Genomic DNA, 19,847 nt, shown 5'->3' on the forward strand with positions numbered 1-19,847 from the left:
TCAGTGCTGGGTGTGCAAGGCACTTGAGAGGCTGTTTGGGCAGTGGCCAGCAGCCCCTCAGCAGCCTCTGACAGGTCACAGCCTGGCACTGGGGATGGGAACCAGCTCCCTCAGCCACCCCAGGACCTGCCACCCCTGCCATAAATCCACAGCACTGACTGCTGCTGTCAGCCCCTGGAAGGAAGGGACAGTTTAATGGGAGACAAGCACTGTTTGGCTTTTATTTTGTTGGAAGGACGCCACGGATGGCAGCTCAGAGAGCAGCCTGTGATCAGCTGGGAGATATGCAGCTCCCTGCTGGCAGCCGTGCTCTGGAACAGCTCCATCCCTCTGCCTGGCAGGTCCTATCTCTTAAATAAATGTGATGCCAGGCTGATGTGCTGTAGGGAATGGTTTATGACCTTCATCCAACAAAAAAGAATTTAGGCAGGTGTTGAGAGAAGGTGAGTGAACACATTGGTGGAAATAGCCGTAATCAGTCATATTTTGGGGAACACAAGATACCAGTCTGCTGCCAGCAGAGCTGTGCTGCCTCTGCCTCAAGGCTTAGGTGTAGAACTGGGTGTTCTGCCCCAAACAGCCTGAGAGTCTCCCTGGACCCAGCAGCCTTCTGCAAACAGCCACCTTGCACAGCCCCGCTCTGTTACCAGCTTTTCAGCGTCCTATTTTCACTGGAATTATTTTAATCTTCAGATTTCCCATCATATTTTTCCTCCTGCCCATGCCAGCACAGACTGCAATTCCTGGCAGGCAGGGTGAAACCTCCTCCCTGGGCTGTGGCAGCATTTTGGAGGATGAGCTGGACTCTGCCCTGGTCACACCTGGCTGCTCTGCACTGCTGCTGCTGGTACCCAGTGCTGGCCCCCACAGCCACCCAGCTGCTTACAGCACAGCACTGAGTCCACTCAGCCAGTGAATCACTCAGGCAGCTCTGTGCTTCCATACTTTTCTCTGTCTTGGCTGAAGAACCCAAACACCTGCTCTGCTGCTGACGTCTTTACGGTTTTATCAGGGCAGAAGAAATGCTGCAAGGTACTGATTAGCTGAGCCATAGAGCTGTGGGCAGCCAGCCTCTTCCATGTTCCAGCTGCAAACCAGGAGCCTCTCCCTGGCTGCCCAGCTTGCCAGAGCTCCACTTAGGCCACCAGGGTTTGCTTTTCTCCTGGATTTGCTCTGGATGATGAATCTCCTTTGCCCTCTGCAGGTCCCTGAGCCAGTCACAGGTTTTTTACCTTGCCTTGTTGGAAGTGGATGCTGTACTCTGTGTGATGCAGTTACAAGGCCAATAGAAATACAGATAGAAATGCCAGCAATCCCAAAGGACATTCCTGTCCACACCATGCTCCAACAGACTGGCACCTTGCTGCTTCACATGATGTAAAACTGAGAGACTCAAACACCTGATGGTCCCTCTGTTTAAAAGCAAGTCAAAAGAAAATAAAGAATCATGGAAAACCAGTGAAATACCATGTGTAAGGGTCCAAAAGATAATTTAGTATATAGAAGCAATTTAATCTTTCAATATGTGTCAACATCAAATCTACTAAGACTCTAACAATAGCAGAAAATATCTGAGATAAATATGATACAAAACAAAACCCAAACCCATCTGCTTTCCTAATCATAGGCTTTAAGAATGTTTCTGCTAGTTACCCAGCTATTGCAAGAGCTGTGCTGTCTAAATCTATACCCAAACAAACACAGACATCACAATAAATCTGTCATTCAGTTATTCAGGTCTATGCTTTACATCCTTCTAAATGATAAAATTCAAGACAGACATTAAATGGAAACATTGTTTCTCTACAGCCTCCAGCACTGAAGATTGAAACTAATCCAATCTGAGTGGCATCACCAAGAAAGAGAATGAGAAAATGTCCTTCCACTGCCTGAGCCTGGCTTTGGAGCCTCCACTGCTGAAGCCTGAGCTGCAAATGGAAAGATCAAGAATCTTCTAAAGCAGAAATTCTACCCTGGCTACACTTGCTTTTTGGTAAGATGCTGTGGAGATGATGACACAGAAAAATGATGAGGTTTATACTTACCTTGCACCAGCCACAGTGGGATTAGTGTGGCAATGAAGCTTCCACACCACACAGCACCAGAGCCCTGGTATATGGCTTGAGGGAGATGGCAAAATTCAGATATAAAGGAAAGCCTGTCTTTTATTAGGCCTCACATCTGTTCTGAGAGTGGCCAGTGATCTTTAACCAAGCAGGCAAGGGATCACCCCCTTGCCCAGGACTATATTCAACCATGAATCGCTACTAGAAGAATATAATAAACCAAAACCAAAAGTTACAAGAAATCTGGAAAAATGAAAAGTGTAAGCTAAGACACAAGTAGTGCAAAATGATACCAAATTAGGGCAAAATAAATCAGCCTTCTACCAACGTTAAAACTGAAGAAAACGCATCAAACTATCAGCCACCAACAGAGTAATGACTCTGTGCTCTAGAAGCCCAGATTGGATGCAAGTAGAGACTAACCCAAGTCTCCAGGGACAGATGGAAAAGCCCTTCCCTACTCCCTTTCCCTACAGCCATGCTCGAGCTGCAGGAACCATTTCCCAGCACCTTTGTGCTGGGAACAAGGGAGCCAAAGCTGGGATGTGAAGGGCAATGGAATTGCTGGCTCTGATGCTGGACAAGTCACAAGTTCTGTGTCCCACCCCCAGCTGCCCAACGCACACATTGGTATTTCATGCCACACGTAGCAATCAGGCTGGGTGACATAAAGGTTAAAAGTAATTTTGGCTGCAGTAGCCCTGCACAGAGATTACAAAAGGTATTTTATTATCAGACTTCTCTATAGAAGGGCTGCTTGGCAGTCAGGATGCAGAGATTCCTGAGGAAAGCAAACGACACGTGTGGCTGTGCCAGTTACTGACCCAGCTATTTGCAGAGTGTGGCCATAGCTGGCCATGAGCACATCCCCAGGGGCTGCTGGGCACAGCTCCCTCTGCACATGGCCTGGGGCACACAAACCACCCAGCTCCCTCTGCACATGGCCTGGGGCACACAAACCACCCAGTTCCCTCTGCACATGGCCTGGGGCACACAAACCACCCAGCTCCCTCTGCACATGGCCTGGGGCACACAATCACCCCATCAGCCATGCTACTTCCCTGCCAAAAGCACCCACTGAACTTTTCAGCAGTCAGTCTTTTAAGGAGTTCTCCAACAGCACTCAGCATAAGCAGATAACCATTTTAAATATAGACACTGGAATGGAAGGCCGAGTGCTGGGTGCCAGCAGCGATCTGGATTATTTGCTTGTTACTAAATACCCCCTGGCATTACTTCCCAGGTTGTTCAGCTCGAGTCTGACGCAAACAGGGGCAGGACAGCAAACAAGAATTTACAGGATTTTGTAAGAACTGAAATAATTCAAGGAGTAAGGAACAAATTGGTTCAGGGCTGTTGTTGCTCAGGGCTGCATCTTTGAAAGAATGAAGACAGGTTCCTGTAAAACCCAGCTGAAGGCTTGACAAGCACTTCCAGATCTCAGCAGCAGGAAAGCAACATGAGTATAAATAAAGAAAAGCAGACTTGTGGGAGCAGATTTAGCTCAAGGATGGTTTTCCTCTTGATATCCAGCAATAATTGCACCACAGTGTGCCACTGAATTCCTTGGGACCCTGCCTACAGCTCTCTGGGGTTTGCAGTATACACATGTGTAGAGCAGGGGATGAAAGCCCACATGTGGAAAAACTCCTACATCCCTGACTATCACAGAGGTTAGAAGGGGACAAAAAAAATAGCAACATTAGTTCCATATGCAAAAAAAACCCTTTCTGGTGGAAGCCTGTAAAAAAGGCATTAAAAACCTGTTCATAAACCAGTGCCTCCAGGCAATCAGCTGGACCAAAGTGGGAACTTGGCAAGGCTTTAAAAGGATGCAGCAGGCGTGGCTCTAAGGGCTTCTGCAGCACAGAAAAGCCAACAGCAAGGCAAGAGGAAAACAAAGTACATCAAGGCACGGATTTTGCTGCAGGCAGTGAACCCTTCCCTGCAGGTACAGGTGCCCTGCTGAGCAGGGCAGGGAGGGGCACTGGGCCTGCCCCAGCGCCCAGCTGGCTCACAGAACCCCACATCCAGCCTAGAGCCCCAGCAGAGCAGCTCTGCTCACAGCAGAGACCAGCTGAGCTGTGCTACTCACTGTTATCACACCACTACCAGCAGCATGGGCAAAGGCTTATAAAAATAGCTAAGATTATATATAGCACCTCTGATTTAATTAAAATTAAATACAGCTCTGAGAAAGCTAACTGACCACGGCTGAGAACTCTTGACCAGAACAAACTGTTCAGCAATTACTAGATCTCATGTGATGACAGGATGTGTAAAAGGTTCTGTCCTGGTCTGTTGTAAACATCACCTCTTCTAGCTGAAGTTCTTGTTACATATACTTTGAAATGCTGCCTTTTAACCAAAGGCCACTTGGAGAAGAAAGGTTACTTTTAAAAGACAGTTAATGTTCTCTTTTCTGATTTGCTTTTTTGTTACATAATAGTGTTCCATTGTACTTGGCAAGCACCTTGGTGCAAAACAGTGGTCCCTTTATCTGGCTCATAATTTAAGCCTCTTCCATATTTTGTTTTTAAAGACAATGCTGTTGCTAGGTCACAGCCAAAGAGCTACACATGTACCTGACCTATTTTTTCCTGCGGGGATATGCAGGGCTGATGAGTACCAGGCAGGAACCATCTTCCACCCCATGGAAACAACCTGTGACTCCCTGTGCTGCTGTTCTTCCAACACTCCTGCAGTTCGCCAAGGGAGAACCCAGCACCACACCCACAGTACCTTCACTTTCAAGCAGTGATTTCACTTTGCAGGGTCCTTACAAAACACTTTTGTGTCCACACAGGGAATTGCCTCTCCTTAATCCTGGCTGCCCAGCTGCACCCTACAGTGATGGGTGGAGCCTGCTGTGAGAGCACGGTTTGTACAAAGCAGGCAGCACAGCCTGTGCAGTGTGGCTCGCTCAGCACAGGTAGAAGACAAAGGTAATGAGGAACCATGCTGGGTTTAGGCTCAACGCTTGACTCTCTCTTTCCTTTTAGTGTAAAATGTTCCCTTTGTACCCTTACAGGCTTTTTAAGTACTGTTAAGCTTCACATGTGTTTACAAAAAAAACCCCAAAAAAACAAAACACAAAAAAAGATACTTCATTTGTACACGTGTTTCTAAGCTGAATTTTGTTTCCTGTTTTTCCACACTTGTCACCCACCGTTTTTTTCCAATCTCAACAAAAGCCCCCAGAGCCCTTGAGAACAGTTCCTTGCCTGTGGCTGTGCCCAAGGACACACTCCCTGTCCCCTCTCCAGGTGCCCAGCCTGTGCCACACTGAAGGGGCAGATGCTTGTTTCAGGCCAGCTGCAGCTGTGCTACCTGCCAGAGGAGCAGGGATGGAAGAATCTGGAGGAACTAAAACACTGGCATAGGAAAAGTTGTAGGAGTTTATCAGGAGATGTAGCTTTATTGTACAGTTAATTAGCTCCCTCTGGAACAGCTGTGATGGGAACTGGAGAGAAATACACACTGTTCTAGGGCTTGCTGCAACAGAGACCTGACCTGCACATTTTGAAACATCCCCCAGGATCATGCTCCCAAAATCTCCTCCTGGAAGGGCTCCAGCCAGGCTCTTGGCTGAGGAACCTGCACGCTCACCTTCACTCCAGGCTGTCAGCACAGGAAGGCGGCTTGCACACACACACAGAGCAGCTTTTCCTTTAACACTAATCTGTCTATAACATTGATGAAACAGTAACTTTAGGCACCCCTACTCCAAAAATCAATTTTTTTTAAACAGAAATGGTTACAGATTCTGCTGTGTATTTGTGCTTTCACAGCCACACCACTACAAGGGATTTTCCTCGGCTGCAGGCACCAGGACAGAAGGAAACTCTTGGGAGTCTCCTTGCAGGATGCTGCAGCCCCAGCTGCAGCCAGCAGCTCTCCTCATCTGGCAGGGTATGTACAAAGCATCACAAACAGCCGTTTTTGCTGGCCATGTTTTTATTTGTTTTAAGTTTTAAACAGGGGAGCCAATGATACATCCAGTATTTCAAAAAATCAGAAGGTAAAACAAATTTTTAAAAGACCGAGATGCTACATGCTATATTTAACCTAATTTTATTCATGCTTGCTTTGGAGGGGGGCTGGGACTGGGACAGGAATCATTCAGTAAAAACATACAGTAAAAACAAAATGTCTCACCATATAGAACTTTAACCTACAGTAATGTTGTACCTTAATTATTTCCATGCACACAACTAACATTACAAAATTTTTAAAAAATGAACACAATTAAGACTTCTAGGAGCATTTGATAATAAAGCAATTCCTAATTTCTTTTGTAGAGATCAAGCACCTCCAATTACAAGTTCCTATACACAGTGAGTGCTTTACTTGAAATGAAAACTAAAAAATAAAATTAACAATGTATTGGATAGCCTCAGAATAAGCCGATGTTAATATATATCCAGCTATGTAGGCAATAAAACCATAGTGCTAAACAAAAACTTTTATCTGAAAAGTAACTCAAAAATTGACTTTCTATAATTACAGAAATATACTTATTTGCTAAAATAAATAAAAGTGCTGCATATTAACACTTCACTATAAAGAATGCATACCAGAACATTTATAAATATTGAATGATTTTTCAATAGGAATAGCTACTACAATAATGCTGGCTAAATAGAAGTGCATAATGAGAAGCACTATGGGTGGTTAATGTTTTGCCACATACTGCTGTTACCTTGAGGTAGATAACACATGCGTACCAAATTCTGCATTCATTTCAGTTGCTGCTGGTATCATGTGTCTAAGAAATGTGTAGAGTATGAAAAACTCTAAAATACGCATGAATGAAAAAAATGTCTCGGGAAAAATAGATATTCTCATGCAATTATGTACAGTCTCACTGTGTAAATTTCAAGGCAAGGTTCTTTTTCTGCAAAACATGGACACTGTTTTACTGAGAGAATGTTTTTTTTTTTTACTTGGTTTAGTGCATTTTTTTGTTACCTCCTGCATTTTGCATTATTTTGCTCTATTCTTTAATTTTGTGTGCAAACGACATGCCAGTTTAAAAACAAAACTAACTCATGTATAGAAAGTAATTCTGGATTGTAAAAACAATGGTAAACAGAAAACTAATGAAATCCATACCAAAATTACACCATCTGATTCAAGTAAAAAAATTACTTACACTAGTAATAAAAAAAGACAAACACATCTCATGAATATAAAAGAAATGTCTGCTGAGTGTTTTAGTTTAGATGTTTCAGAATGCTGCTGTAGGTTTTGTGGGGAATCTGGGGAGATGATTTCATAGCAGAAGGCGTTAGTGTGGCCTGGATGGATTTGAGAGGCGAGCCAACAGGGCTGTGAAACTGAGGAATACCTATAGCCTCGAGCTGCTTGTTGAAGAGGAGTTCCCCACTGTTACTGAGAAAGCTCTCTTCTCTTTCCTTCTCCCCAAGCTTCCCCTCTTCTACTGGCTCAGGTTCTAGCATTTCAGCATCTTCTTTCTTACTAAAAAACTTGTCCAAATAACTGGTGTAAGTATTTTCTTTTTCAACTTGTTCATCTTTCCTTACCTCGCAACAGAACTGGTCTATGAGGAAGCACCCCTCCCCACCACTGCCAAACTGACTGTCCCAAGAGGTTTGGTACAGAGCTTCTAACTGTGCCAAATTGGCCATGCCTTTCTCCTGCTTCTCTCTGCTTACCGACTTTGATATTATTCCTTTCAACTCTATCTGAGACACTGAACTGTTCAAGTCATTTAATTTATCAACATCAGTAGACTCATGTTGTAAACTAAGCTGGATGGTTTCTGCTATGAAAGAATCAAAGTCAAACCCCTGATTCTTCTCCCTTTCTTTTTCAACAAGTTGCTGTGATGCTTCCTCAAGTGCTATCTGAGCTTTCACCAACCCATTCTTTTCACATTTAGACTTGCCTTTCTTGTCAGACTTTTCTTTGCTTTGTTCCTTCCAGTTTGAAAGATCTATAATAAGCTTGGGCTCATAGTAATGGTTAACTTCACTGTCTCGCCAAACCAAATTATCTAGGTATGAAGATGACCTCATTTTGTAATTACAAGTGTGACTACATTCCAGATCACAATACTTGTTTTCATGGTGATCTGAATACTGCCAGCAAGGCTCAGTAGAGAAGTGGGTGTCAAAGGCAGGATCCTCCAGGTACTTTTCACGATCTCCATCCAAATATTTGCGAGGATCTACTTGCACTTCTTCTTCATCAGTAACATCAGAAAGAGCCCTTGGATCACGCTGAACTTCATCAGCTTCATAGTTATTATGAATAGGCCAGTCATGGTCTGAAAACTGACTTTCATGGTATCTGCAAAACAATTTCTAAGTGTTAGCAGCTTAAAAAGAGCCTTATAGCTCCCAAGATAGAGAGAGCTAAGTTTAGAAATTCACTTACAAAATAATGACAATTCAAACAAAGATTTTCCTTAATCCAACTGGGTACCTCTTCCAGGTTTTTAATTTAATCTGGCATAAAGAAACAAAATTATGTACAATAGCTCACTCCATTTACAGAACTCTTTCTAAAGTGTGTTTAATTGACTTAAGATGACTACTGTGAAATCTTTTTACTATAATATGCATTAAGCATTAGACAAGACAATCATAATTAAAACTCTCCTTAAACAAAGTTTATTTTTAGAGAAGTATTTTGGGGGAGAAAAAACAATGGAAATATTAACTTTATATTCTAGAGTCCTGAGTGCAACTCAGGAATCCATCAGCATATCCAAGTCACATCTAATGGATTATAAACCCAATGATAATGCTATAAGGGAAAATTTTATTCTCAGGTCAACTCAAGAAGAAGAAACAAAACCGTCCAGTTATGTTACCATAGTAAGTGATTAATTTACCTTTCCCAATTATAAATATGGCTGTGACTTTCATCCATTAGCAGAATATCATCAACCTCATCTTCAATGTGAAAAGGATGACTTGAAATAGGCTCATCCGTTGGAAAGGAATAAATGCTCATGTAAGGATGGGACAAAGCTTCTTCTGCTGTCAATCGATCCATGGGACTGAATGTCAAAATTTGCTCCAGAAAGTCCAGCGCTGCAGAATATAAACTACCATTAAGTGGGAAATTTCTGACATTTAGAACTTAACATCAAGGTGCAGTGCTTTGCTCTAGGGCCCTCTAGTTGTTTCAAAGTAGGTGCCTGTGAAGTATCAGCTACTGACAGTACAGTGCAAATATGCATCCTGTAGCCATCAGAAATAGAGAGAAGTCAAATCTAATACCAGCCATAATTTAACTTAAAGCATAAAAAAATAGCAAGAGATAGAAAGCCTCAAGCTGAACAGTATCCACCAATGGCTACCAGGAAACACTGCTGTTACTTTGGCTAGAGGACTCTCTTTTAAAAAGATTTGAAAGACAGACCTATACTGACCCCATTCCAATGTTCCCTTGTATTTAAAAGGCCAGGGTCTCAAAACAGCAATTCCAGTTCAAACAGGTCCAGCAGAGATTCACAATTTTACTCTAAAGATAACCAAGCAGCCATCATGGAAGTAATTTTTTTTTTTATTACAGCAGAAGGCAATCTTTCAGAGAACACATTCTTCTAGCTGAAACTTGCTTTTAACAATCACACACCTGCACCTCAAAGCTGCACACTTTTTGACGATTTTGAAACATCAAAACATTGAATCAAGTTTTTCTTTTCATTACTCACCTTCAGGACTGATGCCTGGAAGCAACTGAGTTAAAGGTTTGTGTGGCTCAGTCATGTCGTTTCTAATGTAAACTGGAATTACATTGAGAAGCTCCTGACGGTCCTCCTCATGTACAACAGGAATTGATTCTAGAATCAACTGCATCTGTTCAAGCTCATGTGCACCTGAGCACCAAAAGAAAAGACAAGCTGCCATTTCAACTTCAAACATTTCTGATCCCTGTATATGAAAGGCATGTCAAAATTTTGTGCTCTGAGCAGCTATTTCCAGTAAAAGATTATAATCTCCTGCAACAGAGGAAAGGCTGAAGTTCTGAATTTAAATGATAATAAATCTGAAGAGCTCTCAAGAAATGCCATGGCATATGAAGAAGTACAGAGCTGCTACTCAGAGATAGAGACCTAACCTCAAGCTTTTGTAAGGGTGTTTTCACCATGGATGAAGCATTCCACAACAACACTCATTTTATTACACACTATATATTACAATCCTCCCCTTTCAACTGATCCACCTAATTAATCCAGTATTTGACCTCACTTTGAATTAGATGTCCCTTATTAATAAAAACAGTACTAGTTTAGCTCAGAAAGACATTTTGCAGGCCACAACCATTTGAATTATATTCTACTCTGAAATCCTGCATTGAGTGACAAGAATAAGACAAGAATCACTTGTCAGTTACACAGTGATACTCTTTTTCAAAAAGTACTCAACTATAACTGAAATTATAGTACTCCTTTAGCACTACCTGAAGTTTCCCTGGGTAAGAACAATAAGGGCCTATACAACAGGTCAATTTTGAATAATGAACAGCATCTATATGCACTACTGGAGTACCCAGAAATACAACTTGCCAACTTTAGCTTGTTGTTCAGCTCCAAGAAGGATGTCAGAGCCTAGAGATTCAACTAGCAGACGAAATGATATAGGATTATTTGCATGCCAGTGCTTCCTTCCTTCACCAAGCAGCTCTGGACAATAACAAGCAATAATGATGTATATGACAATAAATATAAAAGTAAATGGGGCCAGCAAGAGACTCCAAACCTCCACACTGTCAGCTCACTTCAATGCCTGCACAGCACAGCAGTCTGCAGTCTGTTGGACATCCTATCACACACCTGCCAGGTGACATGAAAAGCTGAGGCAAAGTCACTGCAGAAAACCTGACAGAGTTCCCCAAATGAATCAGTACTGCCTCATGTTAACTACTTTACTGGACTGAAAGCTGTTTTGCTCTGCTTCAGACTACAACAAATTACTTAATATGATCTATCAGATGTTGTATTGTTTGTAATTTGCTGGAAAACAGACTCTACTGTGTAATTAGTACCATCCTAAAAATTAATCAGCTTTCTGTCCACTATCAGCAAAATAACCATTGCAAAATATTCATTTAGAACAAAGAAGGAGAAGTTGTTTGGAAAAGCTACTGAATTCCTCTGCCTCAACTTCCCTTCCCTTACTTGTTCCAGGTATTCTGCAATATTAATCTGCATTCTTCCTTCCCATTCTCATCAGCTTTCTGAACAGCAGGAATCCTAAGGGATGGCTCAGAAGCAGACAGGAAGTTGCAATTAACCAAATCACTCCCTCTGAACAACTCTGCAACAGAGCTTTACTCAGAGTCTCAGGGCAGAATAATTACCACATCTCCAACCATCTTCTCTTTCCAAATGCATGACGTCAAGAAATCCGCTTTTCTTTAGATTACAAAACTGTGGCAGTGCTAAATTTTCAGAGGGGCACATCTATAGCTAAAATACTTTTTAAAGTATCTACTCAATGCAATTAAGGCATGTGAACAAGCCTACAAATTTAGGATTTTGGTGACTAAGACCAAGCTTTTTAACAGAATTCTAACTCTCTGCACAGCGAGGGGGCCAATAAAAAATTGTGACAAATACCAATGCTACTCAAAGAAAAAAAAAAAAAAAGTCCAAATGCTGGCAGTTGTGATCAATCTATGTTGAATGATGAAATCTGCAGACTTTCTCCCATTATTTGCCAGCAGAAGTTCTTGATGCAATGGGAATCTAATAAATCTTCTATCAGCCAAGCATTTAATACTCTGGGGACATTACTCCAGTAGTTAGTAACTCAAAGAGTGAAAAACTCACTGCATGTTAAAAGAAACCTCTGTATGTATTAATCACTGATTTAGACCAAATAATGCTTTCAAGTGACAGTTTTCCATTAACTACTTAATGGGAAGAAGCTCTCAATTCCCTTGCCTTTTCATGCAAAGCTAAGAATGACTGCAGAGGTGTGCTTTCAGTCCACCTGTGTCTAGAGGAATGTGAACTTTGAAATGCAAGCTTAGCTCTCAGAGGTTTTAGCTGTATTACTCCTATAATTCAGGCCAAAAGGAGCAAATCCAAGAGTAAGCCTGAATGAGATAGCTGCTGCTGAGGCCCCAGGGTGCACAAAAATAAGCATTTCAGAGGTTTTTCACCAGTTTACTCATCTGCTCCCATGGACCGAGCGCTTGTCAGCAGGTGGTGATCTCCCATAGTGCAAATGATGGTTTCACTTCATCTAAAATGCTCTAGTTTGTGTTCTGAGCTAGGTCAGCAACATGGTACAGGATAGCCATCAGAGATGGCCTCCAAAAACGTGCTCCTGATCCTGTCCAAAGCTCTAATATAGATGCACTCAATGAGACCACAGCATTGCTTCCTATCTTACCTGAATCAATTGAGGGCTGCACATTTCTTTGCTGTATTGCACTAAATTTTGCACCTTTAAAGCTATGCCCCTGGGGCCTCATAATTTAAAATAGAGAAGTAGGAAGCGATTAGGTTGACTACATAAAAAAAAAAATCTTTATACATATGACACTCAGGGTATTCATAATCTTCAAATACTCTCTGGATACACCAACTCACACATGTAACAGAACACTTCTTAGGCAACCAATAAAATCAGCTTAACAGACAGATTTACCATGTATGACTTCTACATTAAATTGTGATATTTATCTAAATACACACCAATACAAGTAATGAAAATGAAATGTCTTCTGTTTCACAAATGCATCAATTTATAGTTTATATAAAGTGTATGATATACAGCATATCCTGATAGTCAATGACTACTGATGTTAGCCACGAGAACCAATCTTTCCTAAGGAAGATAATTAAGCAGTACCACTCCTTTTATGAATATACAGACTGATTTTATTCTACCCACCTGCAAAGAGGGTTTTCCCAGTCAGCATTTCAGCAAAGATGCAACCTGCAGCCCACATGTCAATGGCTTTAGTGTAGTTGTTAGGAGAAAGCAAAAGCCGGGGCGATCTGTACCATTTAGTAACCAATCCTTCAGAAAGATGGCCCTAATGAAATCAATTTAAAAATTAATTAGATTTTTAAGACTTATGGTTTTTAATTACTTATTTTTATGCACTACTAACAAGATTTTTTATTCTCAAAGTCCCAGGGATTATATTGTGTGCATTTTACTAAACCTTCTATCTTTACAAATATCTTTGTCAGTGAACAGCAACCATACAGAAATATGACACTATTTATTAGTCAAATGAGGTACTGCAGCAAAACTTTCTCATTCCCAGATGCCAAATAAAGTAGAGATGATACTGAACTCTCTTGTGAAACATCTAGACCAGGAGGACAGTGTCTCTAAGCCAATCCCCCAAAGTAGCCACACTTGCACTATGGATGCACTACTTACAAGCTTATCTAAGGTTTCTATAATTAAATATAACTAAATGTTGCTCTTAATCTCAAGTTCTGTCTTCATTATTAAAACCTTTTCTTTTCTGAACCCATTTAGTGAAAAAAAAAAATAAATAAATTATGCTTGCAGTAGTCCTATCTGAGACAAAGCATGCTAAGGAGGCATTCCACAGCCTATCTACCTGTGCAAAAGGGAGAAAGATGCTATTTTAAGAAGGCACAGTTGTCAACGTATCACTTAGATATTCCCACTCTCTGCATACCTTGTGGGAATAATGAGGATCCATGATTCGTGCAAGACCAAAGTCACCAATCTTCAGCACCAAGTCTTCAGTATTAATGAAAAGATTAGCTGGTTTGAGATCTCTATGCAGAACATTTGCAGAGTGAATATACTTGAGCCCACGTAGCAGCTGGTACATGAAAAGTCTGGCATGATCTTCCAGTAAAGGGCCTTGCTCTAGCAAATTAGCCAGATCTGTCTCCATGTATTCCTGGACAATGTAAACACAGTTCAATTCTGTCAGGGAGCCCACGTCATCTGTTAACTGGCTTCCACTGGGACCAAGAATTTCAAATACTTTGACAATGTTATCGTGGTCAAGTCTTCTAATAATTTTGATCTCACGTAGAGCATGTTTAACACTCTGGGGATCTGTAAGGACAATTTTCTTGACAGCTACTCTTTTGTCACAGTCATTATCGACAGCAGAAAAAACTAAGCCATTTCCACCACAGCCCAGTGGTTTTAAGTCCATATATCGAGAGCCCAGATCAAAACCATGAATGTTCATGAGACTTTCAAATTTTTCTGCCATTTTAAAATTCTTTACTCTTTTCCTCAAACTACTAAGCTTCTGTAAACACACGGAGACACTTCCACTGGTATCTGAAGGAAAGGTCTTAGAGAAAGGGAGAAGAAACACTTGGCTTGGACTGCAAGATGGTTTCTTGACACTCTCATTTCATTATGAGCCAGCCAGGCCTGTTGTGTCCCCTTGAATTTAGAGCCTGTAAGCTCTAGAACTCAAACCGAGCATAAGATAGAAAGATTGCAGCATTCATAGTTCAAGAAAGGTGCAGCATTTCTGCAGACATTAAAGAAAATACTCACAAGAAACTCAAACGGAATGAAATGACATACTATGCACTCAGCTCTACTGTGCTAATCTGGTTAACATTTAACAAAAATGTGAATAAATATGCACATAATAGGCTTCTATTAACATCCTCCTCCTCACAGTGCAGATACATTCAGTGTTGGACTGGTCCTGAGCAGCGTCATTCTATGGTGCTGGTAAGCACTATTTTTTTTCCTTCTTCCTCCTTTTTCTCTTCTTTGTTTACAGTCTAATTAAATGGGAAACTGGCAGCTCTTGATTTACAAAAGATGCCTTCTGTTAATGATCAGGTGGCTCCAGCTCACCACAATCACAATCAAAGCTACCATCCATTTTACTCCGTGGCAACCTGAAAAGCAGAGAAAAATACATCAGTACCCCAGCATATACAAAAGTTTTCCTCCTCCCCCAACTCATCAAGTTGTCCTAAATATACAAGTTATTTACTGTCCAGTTACAAAAATAATAAACCATCAAAAATGCTAAACTAATTAGAAATTATATGTACTTTTCACACTTGTGGAGGAAAGCAATAATGACCAACCACTATTTCCAAAACATACATCGTGAACATTTTTGATGTAATCTATTGAATTTATGGCACACAACAAAAAAATCCTCCTGAGTCTTAATAAAGAGACTAACAAAGCAAACTTAGTAATTCTCCAATAGAGCTGTTAAGAGACAACCCAAAAGCAAAAGTAACTGCAGCATCTGTCAGCAAATTTTGGAATAATTCTGTTCACTAAACTTTCATATGAAGACAAAATCAGGTTTAACTGTTTCATCACAATAAGAGGCAAGCAGGTACTGGTCACACGAAAAGGATAAGGGTTGTGCACTCCCCATATTTACTGAATATACAGCACACATCCAATGCCACTTACAAAGCTTTAATCCTTGTGATTTTGGATAAAGTTTACCAACATCTCAAATAATAACTTTGCCTCTACAGACTCATTGTTACAGGAATCATAGGGGTAATCCTACATATCAGACAAATATTACTACTTTATCAATTATTTCTACACTTATCCAACCTAGATTACAAAGAAAAACTAGCAGCAAGCACATTTTACAGAGTAATTGATATGTTCTACAACCATTTCCCCTAACATATGGGCTCTTTCAGACATCATTTAGTTTTTAATAGTGTAATGAATTCATCTACTGTTTATGAAAAACCGAATTCGCAATTTTCTCAGTAAGTTCCCGTCAGCAACAGCAGAATGTAGCCATAAAGACCACATGGTGCATTTTTGTACAACATCCTCACTTCTTTTAAAAGCTCAAAAATGCCACAAAGGGAAGAGTCAGAGGTGTATGCAACACAGTGTGGTAAGCTTTGGGCAATTCCACTACAAGTCACTTGAATGTTCTTCCCCAACCTGTATAGGTCACATCAAACCACTAAGTGCCTCCTGTTCAATCTTAGATTAACATATTTCAGCTCTTCCCTCAGCTCTCTATCTAAATGCAAAGGTCTCCACACTATCCCAACATTTCAGAATTAATTATATGAATGTTTTCCTTTATAACAGTGCTAGCCTTTCAGTGGGACAACTGGGAGCAAGCAAAACAAGTCTCCTCACTCCTAACAGAGCAGCAAGAGCAGCTGACAAGTTATTAACATATTTTAAATAATGGCCTCAATTCACTAAAGTAATCAGAATTGCATAGAGAAAAAGAAAAAAACAGGAAAGAAAGACACACTGGCAATGAGAAACAAGACTGTTTTCACTCATTTAAATATTATCCTTCCTTCAGCTCAAGCATGACTGACATCAAGACACAGCCCCAATGCCCTGGCTCGTTCCTGCCACACACCACCCGCCCCCAGGTACGTGACAGAACATGGCAAACACAGGGAAGAAGGAAACACATGCTCAGTTTTTATTTTTAAATAAAGATCACCAAATGTAATATTACTGAACTGAAGAGCATTGAGCTGCCCTCTACTGATGTGGTATATATCCTGCCACAAGGGTGATCTTCAGAGCTTTCTCTACTCAGCACATGGAACTCAAGATTGCCTTAAGATTTCTTTCTTCGTGCCTTGGCAAGAGTCCTAATTTTAAACAGTGTTTTACAAGAGTTATTACAGCCTCAGTACAAACACAGTGAGGTAACACTACTACTTTTCCCCAAACTATCGTGAATTTTAACCAATATTAAGACATTAGAGCAAGGACCCCTTTTAAACTACCCAAGAACTTATTTAAAGAACAAAATTTGAATTTATCCTACAGAGAACAGCATCAGTAACTATCCAACTCTGTTCACAATTATAAAATCCACATGTCTAGCCCTTCTTGATTTTTAAATTTTTAAACTTGAAAATATTTTCTCACTCACACGTACTACTTTCAGGTTCACTCATTCTTGAGCTGCTGCCTGTAGAACAGTTTACACCACCCCATTCACCTTTCATTCCAACAACCCCCAGTAGTTACAGAAATTAATTTTCGTACCAATACTTCAAATTTCACATTAACTCGAGGTCCAAGGCCTCTGTTCAATTACATTGCATTAAGCAGGGTAATTACTCTGTATTTTACATTCTTAGGACCATCTACAACCAGTTGTATTCTGCCTCATAATTAGGCTTATTGTTTCACACTGCTGATGTCTTCAACATGCAGCAACACTGAAACTGTTTGCACCAGCTGCCTGACACATCTGGAACCTCTCTTTTAGCTAATTCCATTAAACAGCCCAGGAACAGATTCAAAACGATGCCCATCAGCAGCAACGATTAAGATCTACCATCTCTTTGTCACAACTCAGATCTTACCCCCTACTGCCATGAGTGAATGCAGCAATGCAAGGACTGCTCCAGGTAGAATGGGAACTATGGCCCACTTGCTTCCTGAAGTAGGAGTCCTAAAATTTTCATTCTGTATCTCTGAAGTGATGCATTTTAATCATCAGTTTATACTTATCCTTTCACTAGGTGTCCACTAATTACAATGTTTTCAGAGAGCATACAATGATCTCCACAACCACACTGATTTAGCTAAGAAAACAAATGCTGACAATATAAGCTACCAACCCGGTGCAGCCTTCATTTGATCTGATCCTCCTCCAAACTTCCTATCTGTGAACAAATTACTTAATCCCATGTTGTACCCACTTGAAACGTATAATGGACTATTGTATAAAAAGGGGGGGTTTATCATCCCCATTTGTGCTGAACAGCCCATTGACGTAGGCACTGACATTTTCATCTAGGCTGTCACCTTGCCATGACTACCAGGTTTTTTGTGAGTGATACTTTTACTTCTTCACACAAAGTTTAAAGAGGCAAACACAAAGATACCGGTTTCTCAAGCGTTTTACAACTATGGTTTTAAAATGGTTCAGTTCTTGGGAGAGGGTAGCAGAGGCCACAGAAGGGCTTTGAAATCACCCTCGGTGATGATCATCACACTTGACCGGCTTCAGGCATTGCGCAAGCAGCCCCTTCAAACCACGCTCAACTCCTGCACGTGGATTGATCACAGTTTTCAGGAAACAGGATGTACACCGAAACAGTCAAGTATGAGATGTTTACTTTGTCAGAAATACAAATAAGACCGAAAGATACCAGTTAATTTGATTATGCTGACCGTATAATGATCATATTATTACTCACAGGAGAAAGACTGAGAATGACTAATGATGTATTATACAACCTGCTAAGTACTATCCCTTTGACTTAAAAAATACAGGGCACAGAAGAACTTTTTTTTAGATCAGCCACGTTGCAGTCAGTAGGCAGAGTGAGTCATCGTCCAACTCATGAAACTGCTGCTTTCTAAAGCCTCCTACTTGCTCCCCACACTGTTTAGGGAACTCGGTGCTGGCAGTAAGCAAATGTTACTATTAGTTTATAAGTCTTCTGAAAGACCTGTAAAAACACACAAGAACCCAGTGTAGTTTTTTGTATTATGTTCAAAAACGGTTTGGCTCTTCCTTTAGATAACAATAAAGAAGAAGCCCACCATGAGCTAACCACAGCCTTCTGCGCCTCTGCAGACCTGCTACCATCTGCTGTTCCACGGAACAGGTAACCAGTCAAGAGTGAATTCGAGATAACAACCACACAAGCAAGAACTGAGCTTCAGCAAAGGGCTGAAATGAAAGTTCCCGTTTTAGCTTCAGAGCGCACATTTTCTGAACGCGATTGCCAAACCAAAATGTATCTCTATTTTAAGCCACCGCTTTCCGGAATTTGTAACCGGTTTATAAACACATAATGCTATGACGACGTTATTTTTATATACACGCATACATCTAATGTAAGAAACTTGCTGGCAACAGCACTGGCGATACGACAACGCGCCGAGCGCCGTCTCTTTTTCCACAGCACAATTAACAGCCATTGTCAGGCTGACCCCAAACGGCGCTGAATTAGCCAGAAAAAGAGACAAATCCTCGAGACGCCAAGCGAGAGCATCCTGCCTGCCTAGGCATGGCTACCTGCTCCCCAAACCCCTAAACTCGGGCAGTCTCTCTCCAAGCCATTTCCGTCGGGTGTTTAAGGCTAGTTATTAAGAGCATTAAGTCACTTTTCCCACATACGGTTCCCGGAGCCTGCGGGCGCCCGGGAGCAGGAGCGAGCGGTACCTGTGCCCTATCTGCCGGCTCGTAGAACCGCGCAGCAAAACTTCCGCGGGCGGCGGAGGCCGGCCCCCCCGGCAAAGGACATCCTTCCTCCCGGCGCCCCCGGGCCGAGCAGCCCCGCCGGCCAGCGCCGAGGGACCCGCTCCCGCCGTGCCGCGGGGGCCAGCCCGGCGCCGCCCCCGCCGGAGCTGCCCTACCTTCAAACGCCCTTCAGGCCGCGCCCGCCGCCCCCGGCACGGGCGGCCCCGGGCCCGGCGCCGCAGCCGCCAGCAGCGCCCCCCGCGCGGCCGCCCCCGCCCGCCCGCTCGCCCCGCTCGGCCGCCGCAGTGCGGAGAGGCCGGGCCGGGCCCGGGCGGAGGGAGCGGGGCGGAACGGAACGGGCCGGGGGCGCCGCTGCCGCCGGGCGGGATGGAGGGAACAAAGCGCCTTTGTGCGGCGGGGCCGGGCCCGCGCGTGCGGCGGCCGAGACCCCCCGCGCCCCCCGCCCCCTGCACTCACGGGCCTTCCCAGGCTCATCGGGGGTGCGCTGCTCACACGGCCGAGCCCCGCGGCCCCGCCACCGGCCCTCGCCCGGCGCCCGCCCGCCTCGCCGCAGTTGCCGCTGCCGCAGCCGCCGCCATGTAACCCGGCGCGGAGGGCAGGGAGGGGCGGCGCGGCGGCGGCTCC

General features: G+C 42.6%; 1 protein-coding gene and 1 long non-coding RNA gene across 2 annotated transcripts; one reads left to right on the plus strand and one right to left on the minus strand.

The window, feature by feature from the left end:
- Positions 1-1,828: 1,828 nt before the first annotated feature.
- On the plus strand, positions 1,829-6,198 carry LOC117001888. Its single transcript, XR_004419178.2, has 3 exons — positions 1,829-1,993; positions 4,873-5,011; positions 5,858-6,198. It is a non-coding gene; the product is annotated as an uncharacterized LOC117001888 (long non-coding RNA).
- MAPK6 (mitogen-activated protein kinase 6) lies at positions 6,006-19,768 on the minus strand. Its single transcript, XM_033070574.1, has 6 exons — positions 19,680-19,768; positions 13,719-14,925; positions 12,950-13,094; positions 9,757-9,921; positions 8,929-9,130; positions 6,006-8,381 (listed from the first exon to the last, which is right to left on the minus strand). Exons 2-6 carry the CDS (start codon positions 14,271-14,273, stop codon positions 7,283-7,285), a joined length of 2,166 nt encoding a protein of 721 aa, XP_032926465.1. The 5' UTR covers positions 14,274-14,925; positions 19,680-19,768; the 3' UTR covers positions 6,006-7,282.
- Positions 19,769-19,847: the final 79 nt, after the last annotated feature.

Source organism: Catharus ustulatus, chromosome 12 (assembly GCF_009819885.2).
Source record: "Catharus ustulatus isolate bCatUst1 chromosome 12, bCatUst1.pri.v2, whole genome shotgun sequence".
Taxonomy (NCBI): domain Eukaryota; kingdom Metazoa; phylum Chordata; class Aves; order Passeriformes; family Turdidae; genus Catharus; species Catharus ustulatus.